The sequence below is a fragment of the Xiphophorus couchianus genome, chromosome 12 (assembly GCF_001444195.1).
Source record: "Xiphophorus couchianus chromosome 12, X_couchianus-1.0, whole genome shotgun sequence".
Taxonomy (NCBI): Eukaryota; Metazoa; Chordata; class Actinopteri; order Cyprinodontiformes; family Poeciliidae; genus Xiphophorus; species Xiphophorus couchianus.
The window spans coordinates 22,161,115-22,185,238 of record NC_040239.1 but is presented as its reverse complement, the minus strand read 5'-3'; the positions used below and the strand labels follow the sequence as shown (position 1 = coordinate 22,185,238).

The following is a 24,124-nucleotide window of genomic DNA, read 5'->3' as shown; positions in this document are numbered from 1 at the left end:
AATTGGAAAAAAAAAATTGTTCTCCATGGCCCAATCAAATATAAACTTCTTGTTATGTAAATTATTTGAAATGTTTTTTTGTTGTACAGAGATAACAGAGCTCAAAAATGGTTTCCAGTTTACTGGCAGTCACATTATGAGTGTGTGGTATGTAGAGAAACCAGTTTAGAATGCATTAAAGTGTTTTTAGATCCTCTTTGTTGTAATGATTTATGTAAGTGGCTCAAAAAATAGCAAAGTAAAATTACTTCTTGTTTGGTCAAGAAGGCAATTTATGGAGGTTTTCGATGGTGGTAGAACAAAACCTGTTACCCTTTCTTAGTACTTTGTGGGTTAGAGCATTTAAATGAAAAAAAAAAAACAACATTCAAGTTTCATGTCAAACCACACGATTTCTATCTCCTTTACACTCAAATGTCCCCACAGTGCATTCCATAATCATTCAGAGTAGAATGTTTTAACAAAATGCATGGTGGTAGAAGAATCATGATTTTAGTTTTTGCAGTAAATTGATTTGTGCTTCTTACAGTAACAGAATTTTCCATAAGCGCCATTCAGATATTCTGCAATATAAGATGAAGCAATTTCTTTGCAAAACAAAATCTTACTAGTCAATATTTTGCATTTTGCAGAATCACCTTTTATTGCAACGACAGCTGCAAGTATTTTGACCTACATCGCAAGTGTTACACATTCTTCTTTGCAAAAATAGGTCCATCACTATCCACAGAGTGGCTGAACATATATTTTCAGGTATCTACACGGATTAAGTGTGGGCAATGCAAATACATAAATATTTTTTTGAGTTAAATCATTCGATAAGAGCTGTGGCTACGTTTAGGTTCACCAAATCAAGAGAGCATGTTCAGAGTGTCAGTTTTCAGCCATACAAAGGATTTTAGATGCAGGGGGTGGCGAAAGCATGGACATGTCTTACCAGAGCACCTTCGTTCAAATGTTTGCTGTGTCATGGCTTGTGGAAAACTTTTCAACCTGACATTTTACGACTTTGTGTGGCATATTTGTGGAGTGCACCATGAATGTTTGTCCCGTCAACAAATCCGTTAAAGTTAGTATTATGATGCTACAGAATGGTTTCAGTCTTACGGAAGAGGGCTCCGTATAGTCTCAATGAGTTTATATATTTTGAGATGTTTAAAATCACGGTGACACACAAACAAAAAAAATACTTTTAACGCAAACAGTATTTCGCTCCTTTGGGGATTTGGCTAGAGTAACGTGAGCGGGGCTGGTTGAAACACAATGACGCGTGCGTGGCGGTGGAATACGGCACGAGCATTTTTGTCACGTCAAGTATTTTTTAAATTTCAAACTAGTACGTCCTACTTGCGCGAGGGCGGAGCGGCTGTCAAAACAACCTGTGGGCTTCCTCCGGCTTGTTTGAACACTTTTGAAGGCAGCGGCAGCGACTCGTTTTTAGTCCCTTAAGAAGCTACTAGTCCAATTAACTCGCAGGGGGGGAGGGAATCCACGCAGCTCAACTCTCCGCTCCCGGAGACTCGGCGATGAGTATGAGCCCTACCGAGGTGTATGATGACGACCTGAACCGACTGCCCGCCATCAGCAGCAACCGAGTTGGACCGCGAGCGGCGCTCACATACTGAGATGATGGTGGCCTACTTCCAACCACAGCTGGTATAAACTTGGGTTGTTTTTTTTTTTTTTTTGGCTCGCACGGTAAGCCCGTTTAAGCTCCAACAGAGGCGCTACCGACGGGTCGGAAGTTTTTTTTTTTTTTTTAACCACCGGGACGGTTTTGTGAAAGTGGTCGGTTAAACATGGAGACGTTCACCAACGTGCTGCTCGTCACCGCAAACGTCGGCTCGCTCTTCAACAACGTAAGTGTCCCGCAGAAAGATAAAACTGCCGTAACAGGCACACAACACCCACCACGGTAGCAACAGCGGAGGATTAGATTAGGGCTCACGCTGAAACGAGTTGCAGCAAGTTACGGGCAGGCTACTGTAAGGTCTCTAATGTTGACATACATGTTGGGTAAGGTTCCTACAGGTGATACATTGTTTTGTCTCGTTGTTACGTTGCTTATTTCACGTGTATGATGCGGCTGAGCCCAGTCGGTGAATCGTGTTTATCACAGCCGCGCTCAGCTGTGTCCTTCCGCTTTCTTGAGTAGCGTATATAAGCAAACTTTACCTGTCGACGAGTCACGTGACCCGATCAAACGGGTTCAAAACCTAGTGTCAGGATCCAAGTAAAACCTTAATATACCTTTATAAGTTTGGATAAATGTAAAAAGATTTATTGAAATCAAACTCGTGAACCTACTGCTGTTTATGTTGCTGTCCACACTTAAAGGTGCATCTCAACACATTAATATGTAATTGAAGAGTTAATTTCAGTGATTCGGTTAAAAAAAAAAGTTTCAACCTTCTATTTCTATTAGTTTTAATTATTATGTCTTAGAGCTAACAAAACTATTATAGCTAGCCTCTGTTCTGAAACTCTAAATATTACACGTGCCCAAAAAACAAACAAACAAGCAAAAAACAGGAAATTGTTTTCCTGAAAAGTATTTCTAAGTCCAGGATGCTTTCCTAACAGCCTTCTGCTGGTCTGTAGTGTTGGATCTGGTATCTCTCATCTTCCTCTTGACAGAGCAGAGAATGTGTACTATGGATGAGTTTACTTGGAGCAGTAGAGCTCCAATTGCTATGGCAGCTTTGCTTTGTGGAACCTTTGTTGAAAATAACACCATCACTTTGCAAGTTAGTCAACTTCAGTTTGTTTAAAAGTGCTCTAAGGTTTGTTGAGGTGATTACTGCTGTATGGTGAGAGGAGACCCCCGCTTGGCTGTGATCATCATTGGAGAGGTGATATGTTGTTTAGCCCTCCATTCAGGTTACAGCAGGACCAAGTTTTGACTGAAGGAGGGCTGACCTTTCATCATCTCTGATTCAGATAAATAAAAATTTATCAGTGTGTACAGATCTTCTTCCTGACACATAGTATAGACTGTCTGTAGGCCAGTTTGATGCCCTATCAAGCAGAGTAATATTGTTGTCATTAAATTGGTATTGGTACTTTTTACATGTACCAATACTTTAAAAAAAGTATCAGTATTTCTACCTTCTGTAGGAGGTTCAAAGTCCTACAATACAATGAAAGCAGCAGACGGCTATGTTGCCTTTGGACTTGAGAAGCAACAGTGGACCAACACTAGTAATTTGTCTCAAGGTTACAGAGTGCACTCTGTTTATCTTGTTGTTACGTTGTTTATTTCACGTGTATGATGCGGCTGAACCCAGTCAGTGAATTGTGTCAAACTTGCTTTGTGGAACCTTTGTTGAAAATAATACCATTACTCAGGTCTTGTGCAACCATGTCAAACTGGTTGCACATGAGACCTAATTTGTGAGTGGTTTGTCTAAAAAGACAAATCTGAGTTTGCACCAGTGCAACCACTTGCTCCAGGAAAAAGAAAATGCAGAACCCTATGATTTCCACAATGCAGAAAACGCAGCAACAAGCTTGTTGAATCTTGAAATTCAACAGGCAAAATGGAAAGAGATTTCCATTTCATTCTCACAATAAGTGGGTTTCTGTGGGCTTTCAGCCGCTGCAACTCTCAGACATGTTTTAACTGGTTAAGAAGGGCTTGGCTCAGCTCTGCTGTCCTCTTTACACAGACAGAAACAACGTCAGACATGGCAAACAGTGTAAAACGTTAGTCTGGAGCTTTGGGCCCAGCTCCCCAAGTCGGCACTGAATGTAGAAACTTCACACTGTACCTCAAACATTTGGGGATTCTCTTCCTCTTCACTTTAACTTGATTTCTAAATGTAACACAAAATTCATGTTCTACTAAAGAGAGGACTTTGGACCACTTAGCAACAGTCCAGTGAGTTCAGTTCTTTTCCTCCAATGCAAGTATGACGCTACTTTTGTTGTATCTAGTTCAAGTTCACATAAAAATAAAGCAACAGCTATAGCCCGTGTTCGTGATATGTTTGTGCAAGATGGCTCTTAAATTGTCTTGTATGGTTTCACAGTTTATCCTTGTTGCTCATACAACTGTTTCCTTTCACTCAACTTTCCATTAGTATGGTTGGATAAAGCAGCAGCCAGCTGCTTCAAACATAACCTTTTGTGGCTTGCCTTGCTTATGGTGGGTGTAGGCATATTCATCTGCGTTAACAGAAATAAACACTTGAAATATATTACTGTTTGAATCTTTCTATTGTATGAGTTTTACTTTTTGAATTGAATTCCTGGAATATATTCTTATTCCAGGATGTTCTAATTTATTGAGATGGAAATGTAGCTCAACCAGAATCAGCGCTGTGGTTAAGTAAAGGTCATGACATTCTTTAAATACACAAAGTTTACTTTATTTTAATATTGGACTATGCTTAGAGATTTGTGTACATGGAATAGGGCTGCACAATATTTGCAAGACAAAATATTTTGCCATTGTGACACTGAAAACACTGAAAATTGTGATCTGAAAGGACCCAGTTTTCTCACTTTTCTCATTCTTTTCCATCATTACTACTGTATGTCCCAAGCACTCTCCCTGAACTTTACCGTCTTGGTATATATCAGGTGTGAGCATAAAAAACAGTGAAAGACCATCTAGCTAGCCAAATATGCAAATTATTGACAATTTAATGCAATTTATATGCTTGAAATAAAAAAAAAAATCCACACCAAAAACTACATCCTAGCAGTCCTTTGTGATTGCAGCTACTTAAAAGAACAGTTTATTATTTAATGACGCATGTGTCTTCAGTAGTTTTAAGTCAGAGAGATCAGTGAAGGTCAACACTGATCCTGTGAGTTCAAGCCACAGTATTTTGTGGCCGCTTGAGCATCATGTTTTGGGAATATATATTATACTATGTTTTTGGGCACATTTATCTCATATCAGGGATCTCATTCCAGGGATTATGGGTCAGCTTGTAGAAGTCATGTTGCCTTATGCTGAACATGAGATGCTACTGAACAAGACAGAAACTCCAATAAGTCAGAAACATCAAGGTGCCAGACAGACATGATTAACACGAGGGAGTGACCAGCCCAAAACCCAGATCTTAGAAAACTTTGTCATTTTGTACTTGGTCTCTCACACAACATTATTTATGTTCCTAAATAGTTGTGCAAGTTGCCACATTTAGAGCAACTTCGAGGCTCCAGTCTATTATAAAACGTATGTAAATATCCATTACTCTCCCTTGTTTCAGCCTGGGCTGGCTGGGTGAAACGTTCAGACTTAGCAGGAAGGAGGGCGCTTGCAGTCATGGAAATTTGGCTCAGGACCATATTTCCGTTGAGCAAATTTCGGTCCAACGATTCCATGTGAGATCCCACAGTGGGAAATGCATAAACAGATGAATATCTACTCTCCCTAGGGGAGTCGAGCCTTTCTACTTAACGCAGGGCCCCTTCTATTCTTATAAACAAACACTCTGAAACGTTGACTCAGGGTGAGAGAAGGATGTTAAGCAGACCGCAGATTAAATCCTAATGCTCCACAGAAATGGACTTTAGGATCAGACACACTAGCTGCTTCAGTAACACTGAAAAACGGACTTTGCTGCTCCTGTTGAAACAGAACTAGCGTGTCTAATTCTGGACTGCAGTGTTCATCTGCTCAGGGGCTTTACTTTTTTTAATAATAAAGATTTGGAGACAAATCTAGTTGTCAAGTGTTTATCTTCATTAGTGTGCAAACATGGCTGTGGTTGCAGGCAGAGTGCTGTGAGGTCTCCTACCTTTCACCTGCGCTGGGCCTCTGTCATCCCTGTCATGCAAATGCACTATGCAAAGCCAGTTCTGCAGTCATGACATTTAGATATATTTATTTCACTGACCTCTGACACACCAAAATATACATTTTGCAGCATCTGTGTAAGAAAAGCCAGGCTCCAAGTGGACCTTTTTTCCTCAGAGATATTTTACTGAAATACACTATTTAAAAAATGCAGCTTTGTTTTTATGCCAAAAGTTTAAACAGAATTTTACTAGCCTAAAAAAAAAAAAAACGACTTTAAAGGGAGAATCCCTCCTGCATTTTTGCAGCCGTTGATGGAAAGTCTTTCTTTAACAGAATCTAATGGTAATTTTCCCACCTACGTCTTGACGTTTTGTTTCGCTGAACCCTCTTTGATTTCTAGAAATATCAATCACATCTTCACAAATGAATGATGGAAAGAAAAATGAAATAAAAAACACTTCACTATTGAAACACCTTATGAATCAACTGCAACCTTTTTTTTGGGTCTTGGGTAAACATCTGCCATCATTTTTCAACAAAAAATGCATAATGGTTCAATTTCATCTAAGAAATACATAAATGGAACAGAACTATACAAGTTTGTTAACATTGCAGTAATTTCAACTCATAACGTTGCTTTAGTTAGAGATGAATCTGCTGAGCAGGGTACACAACAGGCTGCAGACTTATAGCTGCCGATGTTATCTGTAGATGTGCAAAGTGGTGTCACGCTTCTATAATCTGTCAATCACACAGTCTTCATATCACTCTGACTTTCTTAATTCTGTAAAGAAAAGAAAGAATTGTGTTACCTTTTTTGTAGTCGAGTTTTGAAATGCATATGTTTTTTTTTAATTCATGTTTTACTTGAACAGGAAAACCTCAAATTAATTTGGAAGAGTGAAATTATGTTTGCTGAGTCAAATTACACAATGACCTGCTGTTTGACCAGGGGTCTGTGCTTTTTTAAGGCCATAGTATAACAATCCACAAGTGGATATGTTGGGAGCTTCTAAGATTTTAATCATAGAGTTTTGAATAATAAATTAGTTTTGCCAGAAATTCATTGACACTGAAAACTTAACATGTGCTTTTCTTTAGCTACAAATGCATTTATTATTTTTAGGGACAAAAGTTTGTTTGTTTTTTCACAAGCAGCCGTATCACCTGGACCTGACCAAGAAAAGTTTAATACAAAACATTATTTGTTTAGCAAAACCTAAAAGGGAAACATAACAGCAGCCTGGGGCTAAGATTCATCACTAACATGTGATGCAGCCTGTATTAAATGAGCAGTTTATCAGTTTATTGGTCCGTTGCAATGAAAGTGTGTTTCGATACAATATTATTGAGAAAACAGATCCTTAAACAACTCATTGAAGCAGTGCAATGGCAGGTATTACCAAACAGCCTGCAGTGACACAAACAAAGATTCATTCACAACTGAAAAACATTCAAAACAGCTGCTAATATTTCCTGGAATAGGTTCCCCAGCTAGCTTCCGTGAGTCAGATTAGGCTGTGCAGAACGACCATACATCTCAAATGTAAAATGTTTCATTTAGCGTTTGAAGAGCAAAAGTTCACAACACTATGATTTGAAAAACACACAAAAAGGAAACGCTGAGTGCACAACAAACTGGACACCGATTTCTGAAGATTTTAACGATTAAAGTGCTCAATTTAAAATTGTGTATTCACAGAATCCAATTTATAAACAATAGTCAAATGATTTCACTGAGTTTATTTTTTAGGAGCATCTTTACTTGAAATGGCCATCCATAATTTGAAACAATTATGGAAACTGTTTCAAATGATGAAATGTAATGTTAAATTTAACTCTGGAAAGCTGCATATGAAAAGTGTTTAGCACATCCAGAATAAAAATTTTTGAGGAAAGTAGAGATATTTATCTCTAATGCACAGAGGATATTTTGGTGGAAATCATCACTAGTTACTATCATAACTATCAAGCGCAGTAGTGGAAACTCGATGATTTGGTGTACTTATTCTCACTAAGTACACCATCAGCTCCTCTATATTAAAGTATTCTTGGGTCAGTAAAACTGAAGCGACATGTTAGCAAGAGTTTCCCCTGAAACAGCCATGAAGAAGACAGAAACTGCTAGTTGTTGCTGCTGGAGCTGCTTTTATAATCCATTGAGTCATAGGTTGTGATTCTGCATTTTGGTTTTGTTTAAAAACAATTAACCACAGATAAAAACCACACAAAGTCTGGATTCACTGCTTATTATGCATATGATATTATGGTTGTATTACCCAAATGATTATTGGACACAATTCAAGTCATACTACACATGGTTTCAAACCATGTATGCTATGTGTTTTATGATGGAATGCCAGTGTTGATTTTGGTCAATTATTTGATGATGTATTTAAAAAGAACATGAAAGAATATTGTTCTATTTAATTCAGTTTTTGTTATTTGTTTTCTTTGCTTCTTTAAGTAAGCTATGTTGTGATTTCTTTCTGTAACACAAACAGAAGATTTGGATATTTAGGATCATGTATGAAAGGCTAAAAGTGTGATTGTTTTAATTAGCTTCTTAAGGGAATGTGGTCAGAATATGAGGCATATAGTTTTTATTTTACATTGATTGAAACTATTGAATAAGTGACCGATTATTAGTCAAATAATTTTACTTTTTTTTTTTTCATTTCGAAGGTGGATGAAATCCAAAGTGGATGGTTAGAAGAACTGTATAAGGTAAGTTTGAACATTTTATATTCGCATTAGTAGTGATCTCTCTGTTCTAACATATAAAATTTTTATGTGGGCGATTTCTTGCAGCTAAAGGAAATATAATCTTTGCTAATTCTTTCCCACTTTTGTCGCTCTTCCAAATATGGAAAAAAAACTGTAAGACCTCTGATGAGCTGTAATGGTCAGCCTTAAAGCACTCTGTAATGTGAGCTTGAACATTAGACTTTATTGGTTTTGAAACAGACAGTCCGGAAGTACAAGCCGCAGTTCATCGCCCTGCACTTCCAGGAGGTGGGAGGAAAGGACTACATGGTCAACATGGACAAGGCAGAAAGCTTCTTTTGGTAAAAACTCTACCAAAAAGTAACCACAATGACCATGTAGTTACAGTGCACTACATCTGACAAATTAATTCCCCTTCCTCTTCCTAGCAACATAGAGTCCAGTGAGGAAATGAAGGAGTTTGACAGGACTTGCATTTATGTGGACACCCAGTTCCAAGCGGAAGACAGCTTTACGGTAGGAAACCTATTGGAGATATTCCAATATTCTTCCACAAGATGGCGCTCTCCTCCACATAAAGGTGGCCTCAGAGGCACTCTGATGCTCGATAGGAATCTGCAGCAGATGTTTGCTGATATTAATGTAAATGCAACCATTTGACTGTGTAATAAGGTCATGTCAGACAATGTTAGGAGGGCATTTTTTAAAAACCTTGAAAGCATGCTTTGTTTGTTGCTTTTTAGCTATTTCAATAAATATAGATTGTCTAACAGTATGAATTCATCAAGCGCAATAATGAACTTCTGCGGTTCACAACCTTTAATGACATATTGCAGGTGCGCCCTCTTTAGGAAATCCGCTTTCTTATACATTCTTTCTGTTTGCTCTCCTTTATTCCTTCGGCAGAACTTCATACATCAAAGCTTCCGTGCAATATGAGCACTCTGTGTTCAAAATCCCAGCCCTTTGTATGGGACATGGATCTTCTAGATATAGTATAAAACAATGTTGGAGCTGTAACGCGGTGCAGGCACAGAGAGATGAGAGGCCCTCAAAGACAGATTTGTTTGGTCAGCCGTGATGCTTTCAGTAACTGGACCGAGAATTTCTGTCCATAGCTGCCGTCTGCAGTGGTGTTATGGAGCTGTGAGCAGGTTTGAGCCGGTTAGTGCAATCAAGCCATAGTTCATGCAAGGTTATACTTTCAAAACTCTAAAAATCTTTAGCTGCAATATTCTTGTTGATTACACATGACCACCATGAAATATGGTGGTGACTGCAGAATGTAATCTGATGTTGCCTTTCTTAAGATATAACTGGAGTGTTTGCCATGGTGAATGAAACTTTGAACAGCTCCAAATATCATTCAGTTCTAGTGATGGGCCAGACACCTGCATCATTTTTACACCACGGTTTTAAACAGAGCTGTGCGATATCCGGAAAATACTTAACAGTAATCCTATCGATGAAAATTGCAATGACTGTACTGGTTATGATTAACCCTCCTTTCCCCAACACTTTTGTTTTTCACCATTTCAGTGCTCCCACTGCTCTCTGTGAGCTTTAGCATCTCAATTACTAAAGATATACATCTGGGGTGAGGATTAAGGATCTAATCACCCAAATATATATCATCAGTTTTAAATACGTTAATCCAGTTGGTCAATTTTAAATCTACTGCAGACTATCTGCTACGAATGGATGGCATGAACCTAAAGTAATTTTGTTATATTTTGGGATATTTACGGCACTAATGATGATTCTTTGAACAGTAAAAGTAAAAAGTTCTGTTCTTCTGTTAGTTTTCGGGGTTTGCAAACTTCATTCATCAGAAATTATCCTTGTAATTGGAGAAAATGATCTGTAATCTTTTTTTCCCTTCCGATAACATTAAAACAATGAAACAATTGGCCAGACTAACGAATGAGCTTATATTAGTTTTCTATACTTGTGTCAACATATAAAGAATTAAATTATCAAAGTACTAAGTTCACCAGTGTTTTATAGAGCATTTTGCCTCAGTCTGTGTATTAGAGTTAAAATGTCCACAAATAGATGTTGTAGATTACATTATAAGAACTCTTATGATTCGTTTTATTTTAACAGCACGTAAAATAATTCCTGTTATACATTTTTGCTGAAAAATATTTCTGTAAATTCAGAGATGCCATATTACTGTACTACAGGTAAAAGCCAGTAAATTAGAATATTTTGAAAAACTTGATTTATTACAGTAATTGCATTCAAAAGGTGTAACTTGTACATTATATTTATTCATTGCACACAGACTAATGCATTCAAATGTTTATTTCATTTAATTTCGATGATTTGAAGTGGCAACAAATGAAAATCCAAAATTCCGTGTGTCACAAAATTAGAATATTACTTAAGGCTAATACAAAAAAGGGATTTTTTAGAAATGTTGGCTAACTGAAAAGTATGAAAATGAAAAATATGAGCATGTACAATACTCAATACTTGGTTGGAGCTCCTTTTGCCTCAATTACTGCATTAATGCGGCGTGGCATGGAGTCGATGAGTTTCTGGCACTGCTCAGGTGTTATGAGAGCCCAGGTTGCTCTGATAGTGGCCTTCAACTCTTCTGCGTTTTTGGGTCTGGCATTCTGCATCTTCCTTTTCACAATACCCCACAGATTTTCTATGGGGCTAAGGTCAGGGGAGTTGGCTGGCCAATTTAGAACAGAAATACCATGGTCCGTAAACCAGGCACGGGTAGATTTTGCGCTGTGTGCAGGCGCCAAGTCCTGTTGGAACCTGAAATCTCCATCTCCATAGAGCAGGTCAGCAGCAGGAAGCATGAAGTGCTCTAAAACTTGCTGGTAGACGGCTGCGTTGACCCTGGATCTCAGGAAACAGAGTGGACCGACACCAGCAGATGACATGGCACCCCAAACCATCACTGATGGTGGAAACTTTACACTAGACTTCAGGCAACGTGGATCCTGTGCCTCTCCTGTCTTCCTCCAGACTCTGGGACCTCGATTTCCAAAGGAAATGCAAAATTTGCTTTCGTCAGAAAACATGACTTTGGTCCAGCTCTTTTTTTCCTTAGCCCAGGTGAGACGCTTTTCGCGCTGTTTCTTGGTCAACAGTGGCTTGACACAAGGTATGCGGCAGTTGAAACCCATGTCTTTCAAGCGTCTCTTGGTGGTGGATCTTGAAGCACTGACTCCAGCAGCTGTCCACTCCTTGTGAATCTCCCCCACATTTTTGAATGGGTTTTTTTTCACAATCTTGACTAGGGCGCGGTGATCCCTATCCCTTGTACACTTTTTCTGACCACAGTTTTTCCTTCCCTTTGCCTCTCTATTAATGTGTTTGGACACAGAGCTCTGAGAACAGCCAGCCTCTTCAGCAATAACCTTTTGTCTCTTTCCCTCCTTGTGCAATGTGTCGATGGTCGCCTTTTGGACAGCTGTCAAATCTGAAGTCTTCCCCATGTTTGTGTAGGCTTCAGAACTGGACTGAGAGACCATTTAAAGCCCTTTGTAGGTGTTTTGAGTTAATCAGCTGATTAGTTTGTGGCACCAGGTGTCTTCAAAATTTAACCCTTACACAATATTCTAATTTTGTGACACACGGAATTTTGGATTTTCATTTGTTGCCACTTCAAATCATCAAAATTAAATGAAATAAACATTTGAATGCATCAGTCTGTGTGCAATGAATAAATATGATGTACAAGTTACACCTTTTGAATGCAATTACTGAAATAAATCAAGTTTTTCAAAATATTCTAATTTACTGGCTTTTACCTATATTATGTTCTCCAGATTGTTATACCATGCGAACATCACTCCTTGCTGTGCGGTTGATGTTCAGGTCATAGAACATCAGCCTTAGTCTCCACACTGGTCATGCAGGTCATGTCTTGTATCCACCCTTTTTCTTAACCTCATGTTTCACCAATCAGCTTCCTTGGGTTTAAACTGTGCTTGCAGTTGGCTGTAATGGGGTTTGTCAAAGTTTCAGTCCTGGCAGGGAGAAACACTTCTCCTTTACAGAAAAGTATCTGCGTTTTTCTTCAACTATTAACCCTTCCTCCTCCCAGGTGAAACCCTCACAGCGCGGCTGACAGTAGGGGTCAATGTCTGCATCTGTAGACTGAAGGTGCGTGAAGCCAAAAGGGGGGAAAGTCAATGACCAGGTGCGAGAGAGAGACGGGCCAAAGTCAATACATTTAACTCTAGATTAAAATTATTGATCCCAGGCTATCTGTACACGATAAATTAAGCGTCGGGGGGGGTGGCGGTGGACAGCTGGGACTAAGTTTTCCTCTGGACTCGAGTGTTTGCACCCTTCTCTGTTTGCCCTGAGAGGGTTGCAGCCCCTCTCCCCGACCACCGCCCCACGTAATGCCTCATTCTCATTTCGTTGGTGCCACCCGCATTGATTTTCAATTTGTTTCCCCCTGGCTACGGATCATCACTTATAAAGCCAAGAGAGAGAGCTTAGTGGGGGTGGCGGGGCTCTCTTTTCTCAGGGGCTGCAGACGTAGAGGGGCATGCATCCCCAGTACAAATGGTGTTTTGATAAAAAATCACTTGAAAGTCAATATTTTTTTATTAAACTGTGCACAAACCTGATTGATGAAGATGGGTGTTTGGCCAACTATGTGAATGTGTGTGTGTGTGTGTGTGTGCCTAACTGTGCGTAACACTGCTACTAATCGCACATGAATTAGGCTTCCCTTCAGGAATCTCTGGAGAGGAACTTTACCTGACAGTGGAACTTTTTTTTTTTCCTTCGTAGAAACATTCCAACTCCTGCAGATCTGTTCCAGTAATTTCCTCCGTCGCTCTATGTCAGACAAGTCGGTCACTAACTGTTGTTCACTGAAGCCGTCAATGGAGACACCTCTATTTTAATAAACGAGGATGACTGTGGCACCGAAGATAAACGATGTCTTCAGGGAGAGATCTCTCATGCTCTGACTGATCGTCTGTGTGTATGTGTGCGTAGCCCAGCTCTCCGTCACAACCTAACCCCCTTACCCCCCTCCGTACGCTCACTTATTTTTATCTCGGCCCCCTCTTAGAGCGCCAGCGTTTTCAGACAGCAAGCCTACTGCTTAATACCTTTTAAATGGTTTTAATTTTCTGTCTTTATTGATTTCACAGGCCATGATTAATCAGATCAGTGGAGCAGGCAGTTAGTACATTAAAAATTGTCAGCTCCATGTCAGGGATGATTGGGCGCTGAAGTGTGCACACAGAAAATGGCTCAGCTGAATGTTTTTATTGTTAAAAGTTTCACGTGGCTTTTGATTTGCACAAAACTTAGTGACTAACTGGAAGATAAGGCTTTTATTATCTAAAATAAACAGTTGGTCCTTGAGACTAGCCATGTGTTTGTGTCTACATTTAGTTTTAGTTTCGTTTTGAGGAATGGCTTATGATTTCTCTGAAATGCAGACCTGAAGATAAAGGGTTAGGCACATGTTTGTGCACAGTTGTGTGTGCTATGATTTGCAGACTGCAGTGTCAGGATATCTGCAACAGATATATAAAACTAAAGTGCACTGGTGTGGATAAATTTGTCAAAGAGTTGCGTCTGGTGTTGCAGTAGCATAATCTCACACTGAAACTCATAGAAAATTCCAACTGTTAATTTAATTAATCTTTTCAATGGACATAAAATATGTCCCAATAAGAAAAAAAATGTTTTTAACAAAATCACAAGGTGTACAATTGTTAACACCCGAACTGTCAATACTTGGACAACCTTCATTTGGAGACAGTACAAAACTTTGTCTACTATAATGCTTCACAATGTTGAACCATAGATAGAGCCATCTTTGACCATTAAACTATCTCTCCAATCATCCAAAACCATGTGTCAACTTTTATACTCTCTTCATTTTACCCTTTAGGTTTTCTGTAAGGTTTTGATTTAGGAACTTGGTCTGGGCCCGGGGTTCCCAAGTCAGTTCTTCTACACACCTGCTTTAAATGAAACCAGACCTCTGCAGAGACAATGGATGCTGATGAGCCATTTTATTCAGGTGTGTTGGAGCAGGGATACGTCTAAAAGTTGCAGGATGGACTTGGGCACCCCCGGTCTAGGGACATGGATGGTAATGTTTTGGTTCCTGCTGATGGAGCTAGTGATGACTCTTTTTCATGTTTACATCTACCCAGCCCATCCTGCTACCCTTTTCATCCCGTGACACTTATGTTAGGAAGTAGTTAAAATATTCCCCTAAAAAACCTTTTTCAGCTACTACTGTGTTTTTTTTTAAATTATTATTATTATTATTATTATTTTGGAAACAAATATGCCCTGGTGTGTTGTTAGAAGTTATCCATGCTGCTTGTAAGTAAAATCAAGAAATGTTAGACCCAGCAGTCTCTATTTAAAAATAAAACTATTTTAATATATTCAATTTTTTTATTTTTTTGTTGCCAGTATGCTAAGAAAGACTAACAAATTTGCCCCAAAATATCAGACGTCAAAAGTATATTTGTAGTACACCAATAACTAGTCTGACTGCAGATATACTGAAATGTGTCAAAATGATGTTCTTTTCACTTTTCACTATGGTAATACAAATTAGAATACACTACGCTGTACTCCAAGAGTGTATTTCCTGTTTTTGTTCTTATTATGCTTATTTTAAAGAGATACTACTCTGCTTTAATCTCTTTTTAGCTTTTTGGGTTGAAAACCAATGTCATGCATTTAACTACACACTGTAATAGTTATTGGTATGGTAAATGTTTTAAATGAACAAATGTTTGATAATGTTTTTAATCACATCTAACAATAATTAGTGTCAAACATGATGTATTGCTACATTTTGAATTAGTCATTGCAGAGGTCAGTTGCAAAAATGTTAAATGATAAAAAAAAAATTTCATTACTTTACGCATGCTTGCCTTAAATACTAAAATAGGCAACTAACAAATTATACAACAAAATTATTTTTTTTGTTGTATTTTTTAAAAAGAAATTAAACATTTTTGTTTCTAATTTTTTTCTTTTACTTAATCAGTTTGTGATTACTTTATCGGGTATTGAACACCATCTGTTTTATTTTCTTCACAGGCTTTGGGCAGCATGTACTTCATCCACAAGACACTGAAAAATATCTATCATTATGACTTTAATGGTAAGAAATCCTTAAAGTGTGAAAATTGCATTCATTTTTATTGGTTTATAATGAATCAAGTTGTGATGAATATTTCAATGTTTTTGCTTTTTCACGATACATTTGTTTTTTAAAATAAATGATTAAAATCCAACTGAAAGCAGTGTAGCCCTCTGCTTTGATCAATTGCCCCGTGAGGGACCGGGTTGCTGTTGCATATGATTGGCAAAATCCCTGTCATTTTTCATAGGATATTTTAAGATGTTTCTGTGTAATGAGAGTTTGATGGCTCTACTGCCTAGGCAGGTATTTGCAAAGTACTCAAATTTAAAGTGGAGCTGTTATTTCGGCTGCTGTATAGTCCAGTCACGTTAGGTGTGAAAAAGCTTGGCAGAAAAGCTTATGGAAGAGCCATAAACATCCCGGAGCTGCCACTCGCTGTGTGGCCCGAACCGATCGTAGTTGGCCAAACGGAGTCTAATGGCTCCCGCTTATAGATTCCCTCATCACGTATGCCGCTCTGATGAGGTTAACACCAGTTTATTGATCGCTGTTTGCATGTTTTCTCACTCTTTTCCATGTCACCGCCCTCGCTCTGCCTTCCCCCCCCCCCCGCTGCTCCCAGTTAAGGATTTTAAAGCCGTGGTGGGACAGACCAAGTACGTGGGCTCGCTGGACGGCGTCGCCACCGTGGAGAAAGAAAAATTCCCAAAGAATTTCTGGCCCGATGTAAGTCTGTATGCAGGAGTGTGGGGAGCGCTACGACGAAGGGGATGCTAACGGGACGAAGGGAGAAGCTGGGAAAAATGAGTCCACTGGGGCTGCTGACACAGAGATGAGACAAATTATCTGCAAGAATCAATAATTATCAGTTTGGTGCTTTAAAGACATGGCTCCCTGGTGTTTAGCGATTCTCTCTCATTTGTCTCTGTTGCAGTTCAAGTGGTCCAGAAAGGGCTACATGAGGACCCGCTGGCTCATACACAACCAGTACGTAACCCTGAGAAACAGTGAAACACTTTATTTTTTGATAAATTATATTGTCACGTTGTTAAGAGAGTTTTAATAACACTTGTATTTAGAGTAAAACTGACCTTTTTGTGATCTTTCTGGATTAACATGTAGGCCAGTGTTTGATACACTCATAGAAGAGACAGGATTGAAAGCAGAAATTCAATGATCAGCGTTTATATAACCCTGTCTCAGTTTTTGGGTTGAACAGAACATGTAATTGTCTTCACAAAGAAACATTTAGGAAGCAAAGTGATTTTTTTTTATATATACAACAGAGTTGAAGAGCTTTCCACAATATGGCTTTGTGTAAAAAAAATAAAAAATCACTGATTCTGACTGATAAAAGAATCTTTTTCAGTAATAACTTCAGACTGAAGAGTGTTGTTGCTAAGTGAGTTTCCACACAGTCTTTAAAAGTCTGCAAAAGTGTTGCGTTTTATTTGATCTTATTTATTTTTCAAGTTTGGAAAAAAAAATTCAGCTATGGAATTAACTATGTAAAAGTAATTTACTATACAGCCTAGAATTTAAAAGACACAATTGTGAAATTCTGAAACTTAAAAAAGTTTTTTTCACTGATGTTATATTTAATTGACTTCAACAGTAAGATTTTTTTAGTCACTGACGGGAAACCCACAGATAAAATATAAAACATACGAAGATCAACAACTTCAAAATGTGAAATGGGGCAAATTCACAGCTTGTTGGCCTCTTGGATCAAGCTCTTAAACTAGGTCTTGTTGAATGCCAGATAATCAAAGCTTTCAGTAAACTAGTTTTGAAAGACTTATGAGTTACAGATTGAAGAGCAGCTGATCTAGATTAAGATGAGATGAAATCTTTATTGCTTATAAAAATGGAAATTTGGTTTAAATAATCTGCCAGATGCTCCCCATAACTGCATCATAAACATTTATCATGGTAATTGTAAAAATGAAACTAAAATATAAATAAAATATAATCTGCAATAGTGTGTTTATGTTTCCTCTGGATTTTGGAGTTTGATGAAATAAGGCACAAAGGAGTTCTTGTACCTGTTCCTTCTGCATCATGGCGCCCTGAATCATCTCTGAAGGCAAAAGTTCAAGTTTACTGCTCTACAGTTTACTGCTCTTAATCTATAGAGATTTTGTCAGCCAGTCATACGGCTTGTTTTTCGTACCACTTAGTGAATTTGTTCTACACTGGATGGCCAACCATTTTGAAAAAAAGTCTTGAAATATTCCACTTGAATGTAATAAATCTGAGTTTCCATTTTTGAAATGAGTGGTAAAGAATATTTTTCACATTTTGAGATGTTTATAAATTAATTAATTTATAAATATAATTATTCCCCTTAACCTGGAATTCAACTTGGTTCCATGTAGATTACTCTGCAATCTCATACTTTTTTTTTTTTTTACCACATAACAAATAAAGTTGACTTTAACTGTTGAACAGTGATGCTACTTGAAGACAAAAAAAATGTTAATGCTTGTTAATGCATTATCATTATCAAACATTTATTAGTTGTTGCTGTTTGGAAATTCAAACAGAATGCTTTGTCATTAATCATTTGTCTTATTAATCGTAGCTCAGTAACAACTTATCAACAAAATCATATTTTCATCACTCCTTTTTTAGTGTTTGTGTTGTTTTCACGAGGTTATGAAACATGGCACATTTTCATAAATTTGCCATCTTCAAATTTAAACCTTGAACATTTCCTGCAATTACACTTATTAACTGAAGATTGTATAAACCTGGTCCTTTTATTGAACCAGGTTAATCATCTGCCACTACGCATGGACATCCCCTCTGCTAGATAAAAACAAAAAAAGTTTCAGTTATGTTTTTACAATATGATGCAATAGTTATCACTTGGATGCATAATTCCTGGCACAAGAGGGACAAACATCTGAGCTTTCAGCAGTCTACACACTGATAGGAAAGTTGCGCTATCGTACATTCACAATTTCATTGTTGCTCACACACGTGTCGTCTTAACTGATATCAAACTGTTTCTTTTCCTTTGTTTTTTGCCAACGCCTGTGTTGCCCGCAGGGGTCTCGACCTGGTCAACATCCACCTGTTCCACGATGCCTCAAACCTTATTGCCCTCAACTCCAGTCCCTCCATTTATTCAGCCAACCGCAAGAACGCTCTCAAATACGTCATCAACAGGTGGGATCAGCAACTGTACAATTTGAATGGGCCACCTGAACATATTGATATGCAGAACACCTGGATTATTACAGATTTGTTAACTGTATTTACCAGTTTCCTAAAGTACTTGGTGACACTGGATTTTATTTAGGGATATAAGATTAAAGAGGACTGAACACAAAGGAATGAGACACACTTTTAAAATGTTTCATTGTAATAAATGTTGAGGATAAAGCAGCATTGTACCTCTCTGTCACGCAATACTTTGAGTTGATCTATCCCATGAAATCCAAATAAAATACTTTGTCATATGACCTTGCAAGATGAAAACAGCATAGAATCGTTCCAGGCAACTGTATTAATTTGTTCCAATTTAAAAACCAGAATATTTAAAGAATATATAAAATAAACCATAACCTTTTGTGTTAAACAAATGAAGTCATTGTTTGCCTTTTCTAGGTTATTAGACAGCCGCTACACTGCTATGCCCTTCTTCCTGTTCGGAGATTTTAACTTCCGTTTGGACACGCGTACATTAGTCCAGGTATGTTGGACTATATATATATATATATATATATAGATATATATGTGTGTGTGTGTGTGTGCAGCAGCTTCATATTTGAACACTGACTCCCGCCCACTCCCTCTTATTTCTGCTTGTGTTCCTGTGGCCAGTTCCTGACCATCGAAGCAGATGTTGTAAAAGATGTGAAAGACAGCAATTACGAAGTGGAGAGAATCACATTTGAAGAAAGAGACAACGACCGCCAGGTAATTACAGCAGCCAGAAAGCAAAAAAGTCGTCGGCGGATTTGACCCAGACTGGCGTTCATGTTGTCCGCCCCGCCCTTCCCTTCAGATGCTGCTGCAGATCGAGGAGAAGCTGTTTGAGTACGTGCACCAGGCGGTTTTCCGAGAGGACAATGGCAGAGCGGTAGGGTCACATTCCAGACTTTTGCTCCATAAAAACAAGAAACTCAGGTTGTTGCGCTCCAGTCGGCTCTGTTCTCAAAGATTTCAGATTACAAAACACATAAACCCATACACACCAAAACCAAAACTTAAAAGATGGCTCACTAGGGTTTACCTGGAATTTTAAAGATAGACACATTTACTGTTTTTATTTGCCGCTCAGCTTTTAAAGTACGACAAAGAGGTTACACCCTTTCTTGATGCTGTCAGGGAAGAGGACATCACATTTCCACCCAGGTGAGAATAAATTTACCCTAACAGTAAACGATAATCTACAAAAGCCTCTCCTGATCTACCTGACAATCGAAATATGATTTTGTCGTCTCCTGTAGCTACCCCTACAGTGAGGACCACCATAAGCCGAGGCAGTACATGAACACGCGCTGTCCCGCCTGGTGTGACCGCATCCTCATGTCTCCCACTGCCAACGATTTCATCAACAGGGTCAGACTGAACTGTCTGCACATTTCATTTTTACCCAGGAGACTCTTAATTGGCAAATATTAGATTGTGTTCATTTTCTGTTTGTCTCAGAGAGATTATGATGGGGAGGGTGTTTTTTACAACACAATTGGTCCTAATGTCTGCATGGGAGACCATAAGGTAAGCTTTTAACAAACCATCTATTCTGGTCAGGCAATAAATCAGCCGCAGAGTGACTCTTTGGTGTTTTTTGGTGCCCTGCAGCCCGTATTCCTGTCCTTCTCGCTGAAGACGAATAACCATTGACTCCGATCCTTCTCAATGGTAAGAATATCTATAAGTAAAGCGCCATATGTGAGAATGCAGTGCTTCCAGAGGGCAGATTTAGAAAGAGATTGTGGTAATCCTGTTCTTCTCCCTGGAGAGCCATAACCAAGCCAGCCCAGTGGAGTCAGAATATGAACTAAGATGAAGAACCTGCGGGACACGAGTGCTCCTTTTGTGTCCGGTGTAGTTGAAGCACAGGCGATCAGCACCTTCCACTGATCTATGTCTATTGAATCCTCTGGTCTCTCGCTGCGGCTACACATTAAGTGCATTGCACGACTTCTTTTCATTAATTACAATCTGGATGGCCGGCTGGAGAGGCATTCATCCCACCCCGGCAGGATATTGGCATTTTTACGGCCATGATTTTGTTTTGCTGCTGTTTAAATTGATTTGTTTAAGGATGGACTGCTTTATCATGATGGTCTTTCTGTGTGTGTGTGTGTGTGTGTGAGAGGGGGGTCAAATAATGAATTCCTCTCAGGGATGAACATCCCACAAAGATCCGTTGTTTCTTTTTGATTTTTACATTTTGAGGGGTCAATATAATCCCAATGTTCAAGACTTGTTGTTGCAGTCTGACCTCTGCACAGAGCACTGTGTGGAGGAATCCATCACTGCACCTTGAACACACTGTGCCAAAGGTGAAACAGGATGTTTCGTTTTATTTAACTAGGAAGATCACATTGAAATTAAAAACATCTTTCTTTCAAGAGATGAGTTGTGGAGACCGTTTTCTTCAACAGGGACCGGGTACTTTACACTTTTCAGATTTTTTAAACACATTTAAAACTATGTATCAGTTACTTTCCACGTCACAGTTCTGTACATTTTACGTTGGTCTGTCACAAAAACATCCCAATGAAACCCTGGGGTTTGTAGAAAGATTAATGGAGTTTAAATACCTTTGGAGTTAATATTTTTGAATGAAAAGCTACTGAGCTATCCTTCCAGAGGAGACAGGAAGTTTAAAACCATACTGTGCATTTGTTTTGACTCACTCTGTGTCTGTTCCAGGTGTTCAGCTGCAGCCCCACAACTCAGCCACCCTGGACGCCAGCATTATTCTCTTCCACCTGCAGGACTCATAAAACCGTCTGCTTTCATATGTTATCCGATCTCTGAGCTGCAGCTTTCTCCATGCTGATTTTATTCGACATGGAGTTCCTGCTTGCAGCCATGTGGGCAGATCCTTTAATCCTTACTAGTTCTCAACATTTTAATGTAAACCCTCATTATTGTAAAACGGTTTCTAAACATTGTGTATATATATTGTAAAGCTATGAGCTACGAGTTCATTTTTTTTGTTGTTGTTTCAACATTCAGAACTCTTAACCCTCGTGCACGTGCTGTTGACTTCGAAACAGATTGTATCTTATCAAGAACTGAACGTTAGCCCTGTAGATTAGATGCGTCGGCTGCCACGCTCTCTATACTTTAGGCATTTGTTGTTTTCTGCCACTATGGCATTTTAAAAACAGGATTGCTGCTTCTTATTCACCTTCCTATTGTCATGTTTCAACCAATGTTCTCCTCAAATCTACCTTTAAAAAAGGCTTTGGAGTTGAAGTTTGACATTACTGAAACATAACACTTGATGGCCGGAAGGCTCTGAAATTTTAGAGCAGCAGCAAAAGTATCTAGCGGTCTTTATCTGCTATAAAAGAAATTAGATTGTCATGAAAAAATATTTGCCCCCTTTATGATTTCTGTTTTTTTTCTTTCTTTTTTTAAAAAAAAGTTGACTGACAACTAAGATTTCACAAAAATGTTGTTGATTCAGCATTAGATGCGATTGCTTTTTCAACAACAAGTTGGTTTTAAGTGAAGTTAGAAATGTGATTTTGTACGTCCCTGGGTTACGTTAAGGTTTGTTCAGTGATCTGAAACATTTCAATGGGACAAAAAAAGGGGGGAAGGGGAAATGATCCGTGAAGAATTAAATCCCATTCTCCACCGTGTGACGATGACGGGCTTTCTATGTACTTACTGTACATAATACCAAGTGCTTTATCTCCCAAAACATCTCAGCTGTTCTCAGTCTGTCCTTTCATCATTACTTCCGTGCCGCGCAGCATTCCTCCACTGGAATGTCTCTTCTCACTCTTTTTCAAATGCATCTTCTTTTACTGCCAAAAACAAGAGTCATCATGCTGTCCTCTTATGTTTACTTCTAACTGAAATACGGAATGTGGTTTCTGTTTTATTCCCTGACTTAATTGAAACCTCGCAGGATGCTGCGTATGTGCAGCATACACACACACACACACACACACACACTTATAAAGCGTGAGGCACTGTTTAAGTTTTCTTTCTTGAGTGATTTTTATGATGCACGTTGTTAAACTGTAACTCCAGTGCAGTAGCATCTTTTTAATGTGTATGGTACCAGTTCATGTTTTAACCTGGTTTTAATGATAGAAGCCGCTTCTTACTGTGTTTTTTGCTTATTTTTGTGGTAAGTGATGAGGGACCTGTACACTCTCTATTTATTCCAAATATTAGTGGAAGTGAAGTTTTGGATGTCTTGTTTGTACAGTTGGCCTGTTGCTTCACCATAGCAAGACGCAGTGATGATCAAGTCTCCTTTGTCTGAACCAGTGTGTGATATAATGTAATGTTGTGACAGGAGTGGTTGGTTGGAAGGACCAGTATTACCTTTAGTTAACTCTAGTCAGACACTACATGTTTTACTTTTGTCTTTTGGAAATAAAGCATGCAATACAAAGTGGTTCTGTTATTTGAGTCGTCTCCTCCTGCTGTGTTTGGATCTTTGATTGTGAAAGATTCACACCAAGAATCTCTTCATTTCCTGGATAATGGCAGGATTCCTGTTAATAAGAAAACACTTCAAAAAGCATCTTTGGTGAAAATGTAGAGACTTGAGTACAAGAAAATATATGTGAAGATATAACATCGTATTTGTATTTAAATGTTTTTCATTAATTATTTAGGAATTAGTATTTCTATGTCTGAATAAACAGTGTAGTACCCAAAGGTATTTGCTTTTTCATGGCTAATCCATTTTCAGAATGACTTTGTCATGACTTTTAGATTGTTTTTATTTTCTGATTACATCACTGTGCATGACACACACTGATTGTGCTGGATTCATGGTAATAAAAGGGTTCATATAAATTTTATAAGAACCATTTGTATTTTAACACCACCCTTTAGTGATAACGTTCACTGACTAAATTTTACTTATTTAAAATCAAAATTCAAACTGTTATCTTAATCATCCCATGTCCATTACTATTTATTTATTTATTGCATATGCAAAAGGAGAATGTTAAAATTATTAGTAATTTTAAAAGAAAGCCAAATGCTAATTGTGAGGATAAAGTATTCCAATCATATACAAAATCACTTATAGAAAAACATTGTTGTACTTATTCAATGGCACTCTTGTAGTTTCATATAATTCATCTATTCAATGATGTCAAAACCTCAATGGGTCAAATTTAGGACACATAAAGCAAAGTAAAAGTGAACTAAAAGCTGATCCTACTGTAGGTTCCCATATGAGTTGATGTTTGGCAATATGTTGTCAGTCCAGTTTGCATATTTTCATTCAAAGCCTTTGGCTGCATGCATTGTGTTTCTTTATTTGCTACTTGAGAGGTTAAAATAGTTCTCCGAAAGTGGTT

At 38.3% G+C, this 24,124-nt stretch overlaps 1 protein-coding gene across 3 annotated transcripts; it reads left to right on the top strand.

The window, feature by feature from the left end:
* The first annotated feature begins 1,347 nt into the window (after positions 1-1,347).
* inpp5l (inositol polyphosphate-5-phosphatase L) lies at positions 1,348-23,206 on the top strand. 3 transcript variants are annotated; one of them, XM_028034022.1, is made up of 16 exons: positions 1,348-1,656; positions 8,441-8,482; positions 8,723-8,823; positions 8,911-8,998; positions 15,551-15,614; positions 16,219-16,322; positions 16,531-16,583; positions 18,651-18,770; positions 19,212-19,296; positions 19,428-19,523; positions 19,612-19,686; positions 19,888-19,961; positions 20,057-20,168; positions 20,259-20,327; positions 20,412-20,471; positions 21,492-23,206. In XM_028034022.1, the coding sequence occupies exons 1-15, from the start codon at positions 1,627-1,629 to the stop codon at positions 20,451-20,453; spliced, it is 1,155 nt and encodes a 384-aa protein (XP_027889823.1). In that variant the 5' UTR covers positions 1,348-1,626; the 3' UTR covers positions 20,454-20,471; positions 21,492-23,206. The 3 variants fall into 3 exon arrangements, with proteins under 3 accessions (XP_027889823.1, XP_027889822.1, XP_027889824.1); XM_028034021.1 differs by having other exon boundaries at positions 1,349-1,859; XM_028034023.1 differs by lacking the exons at positions 1,348-1,656; positions 8,723-8,823 and adding an exon at positions 1,787-1,859.
* The last annotated feature ends 918 nt before the right edge of the window (positions 23,207-24,124 follow it).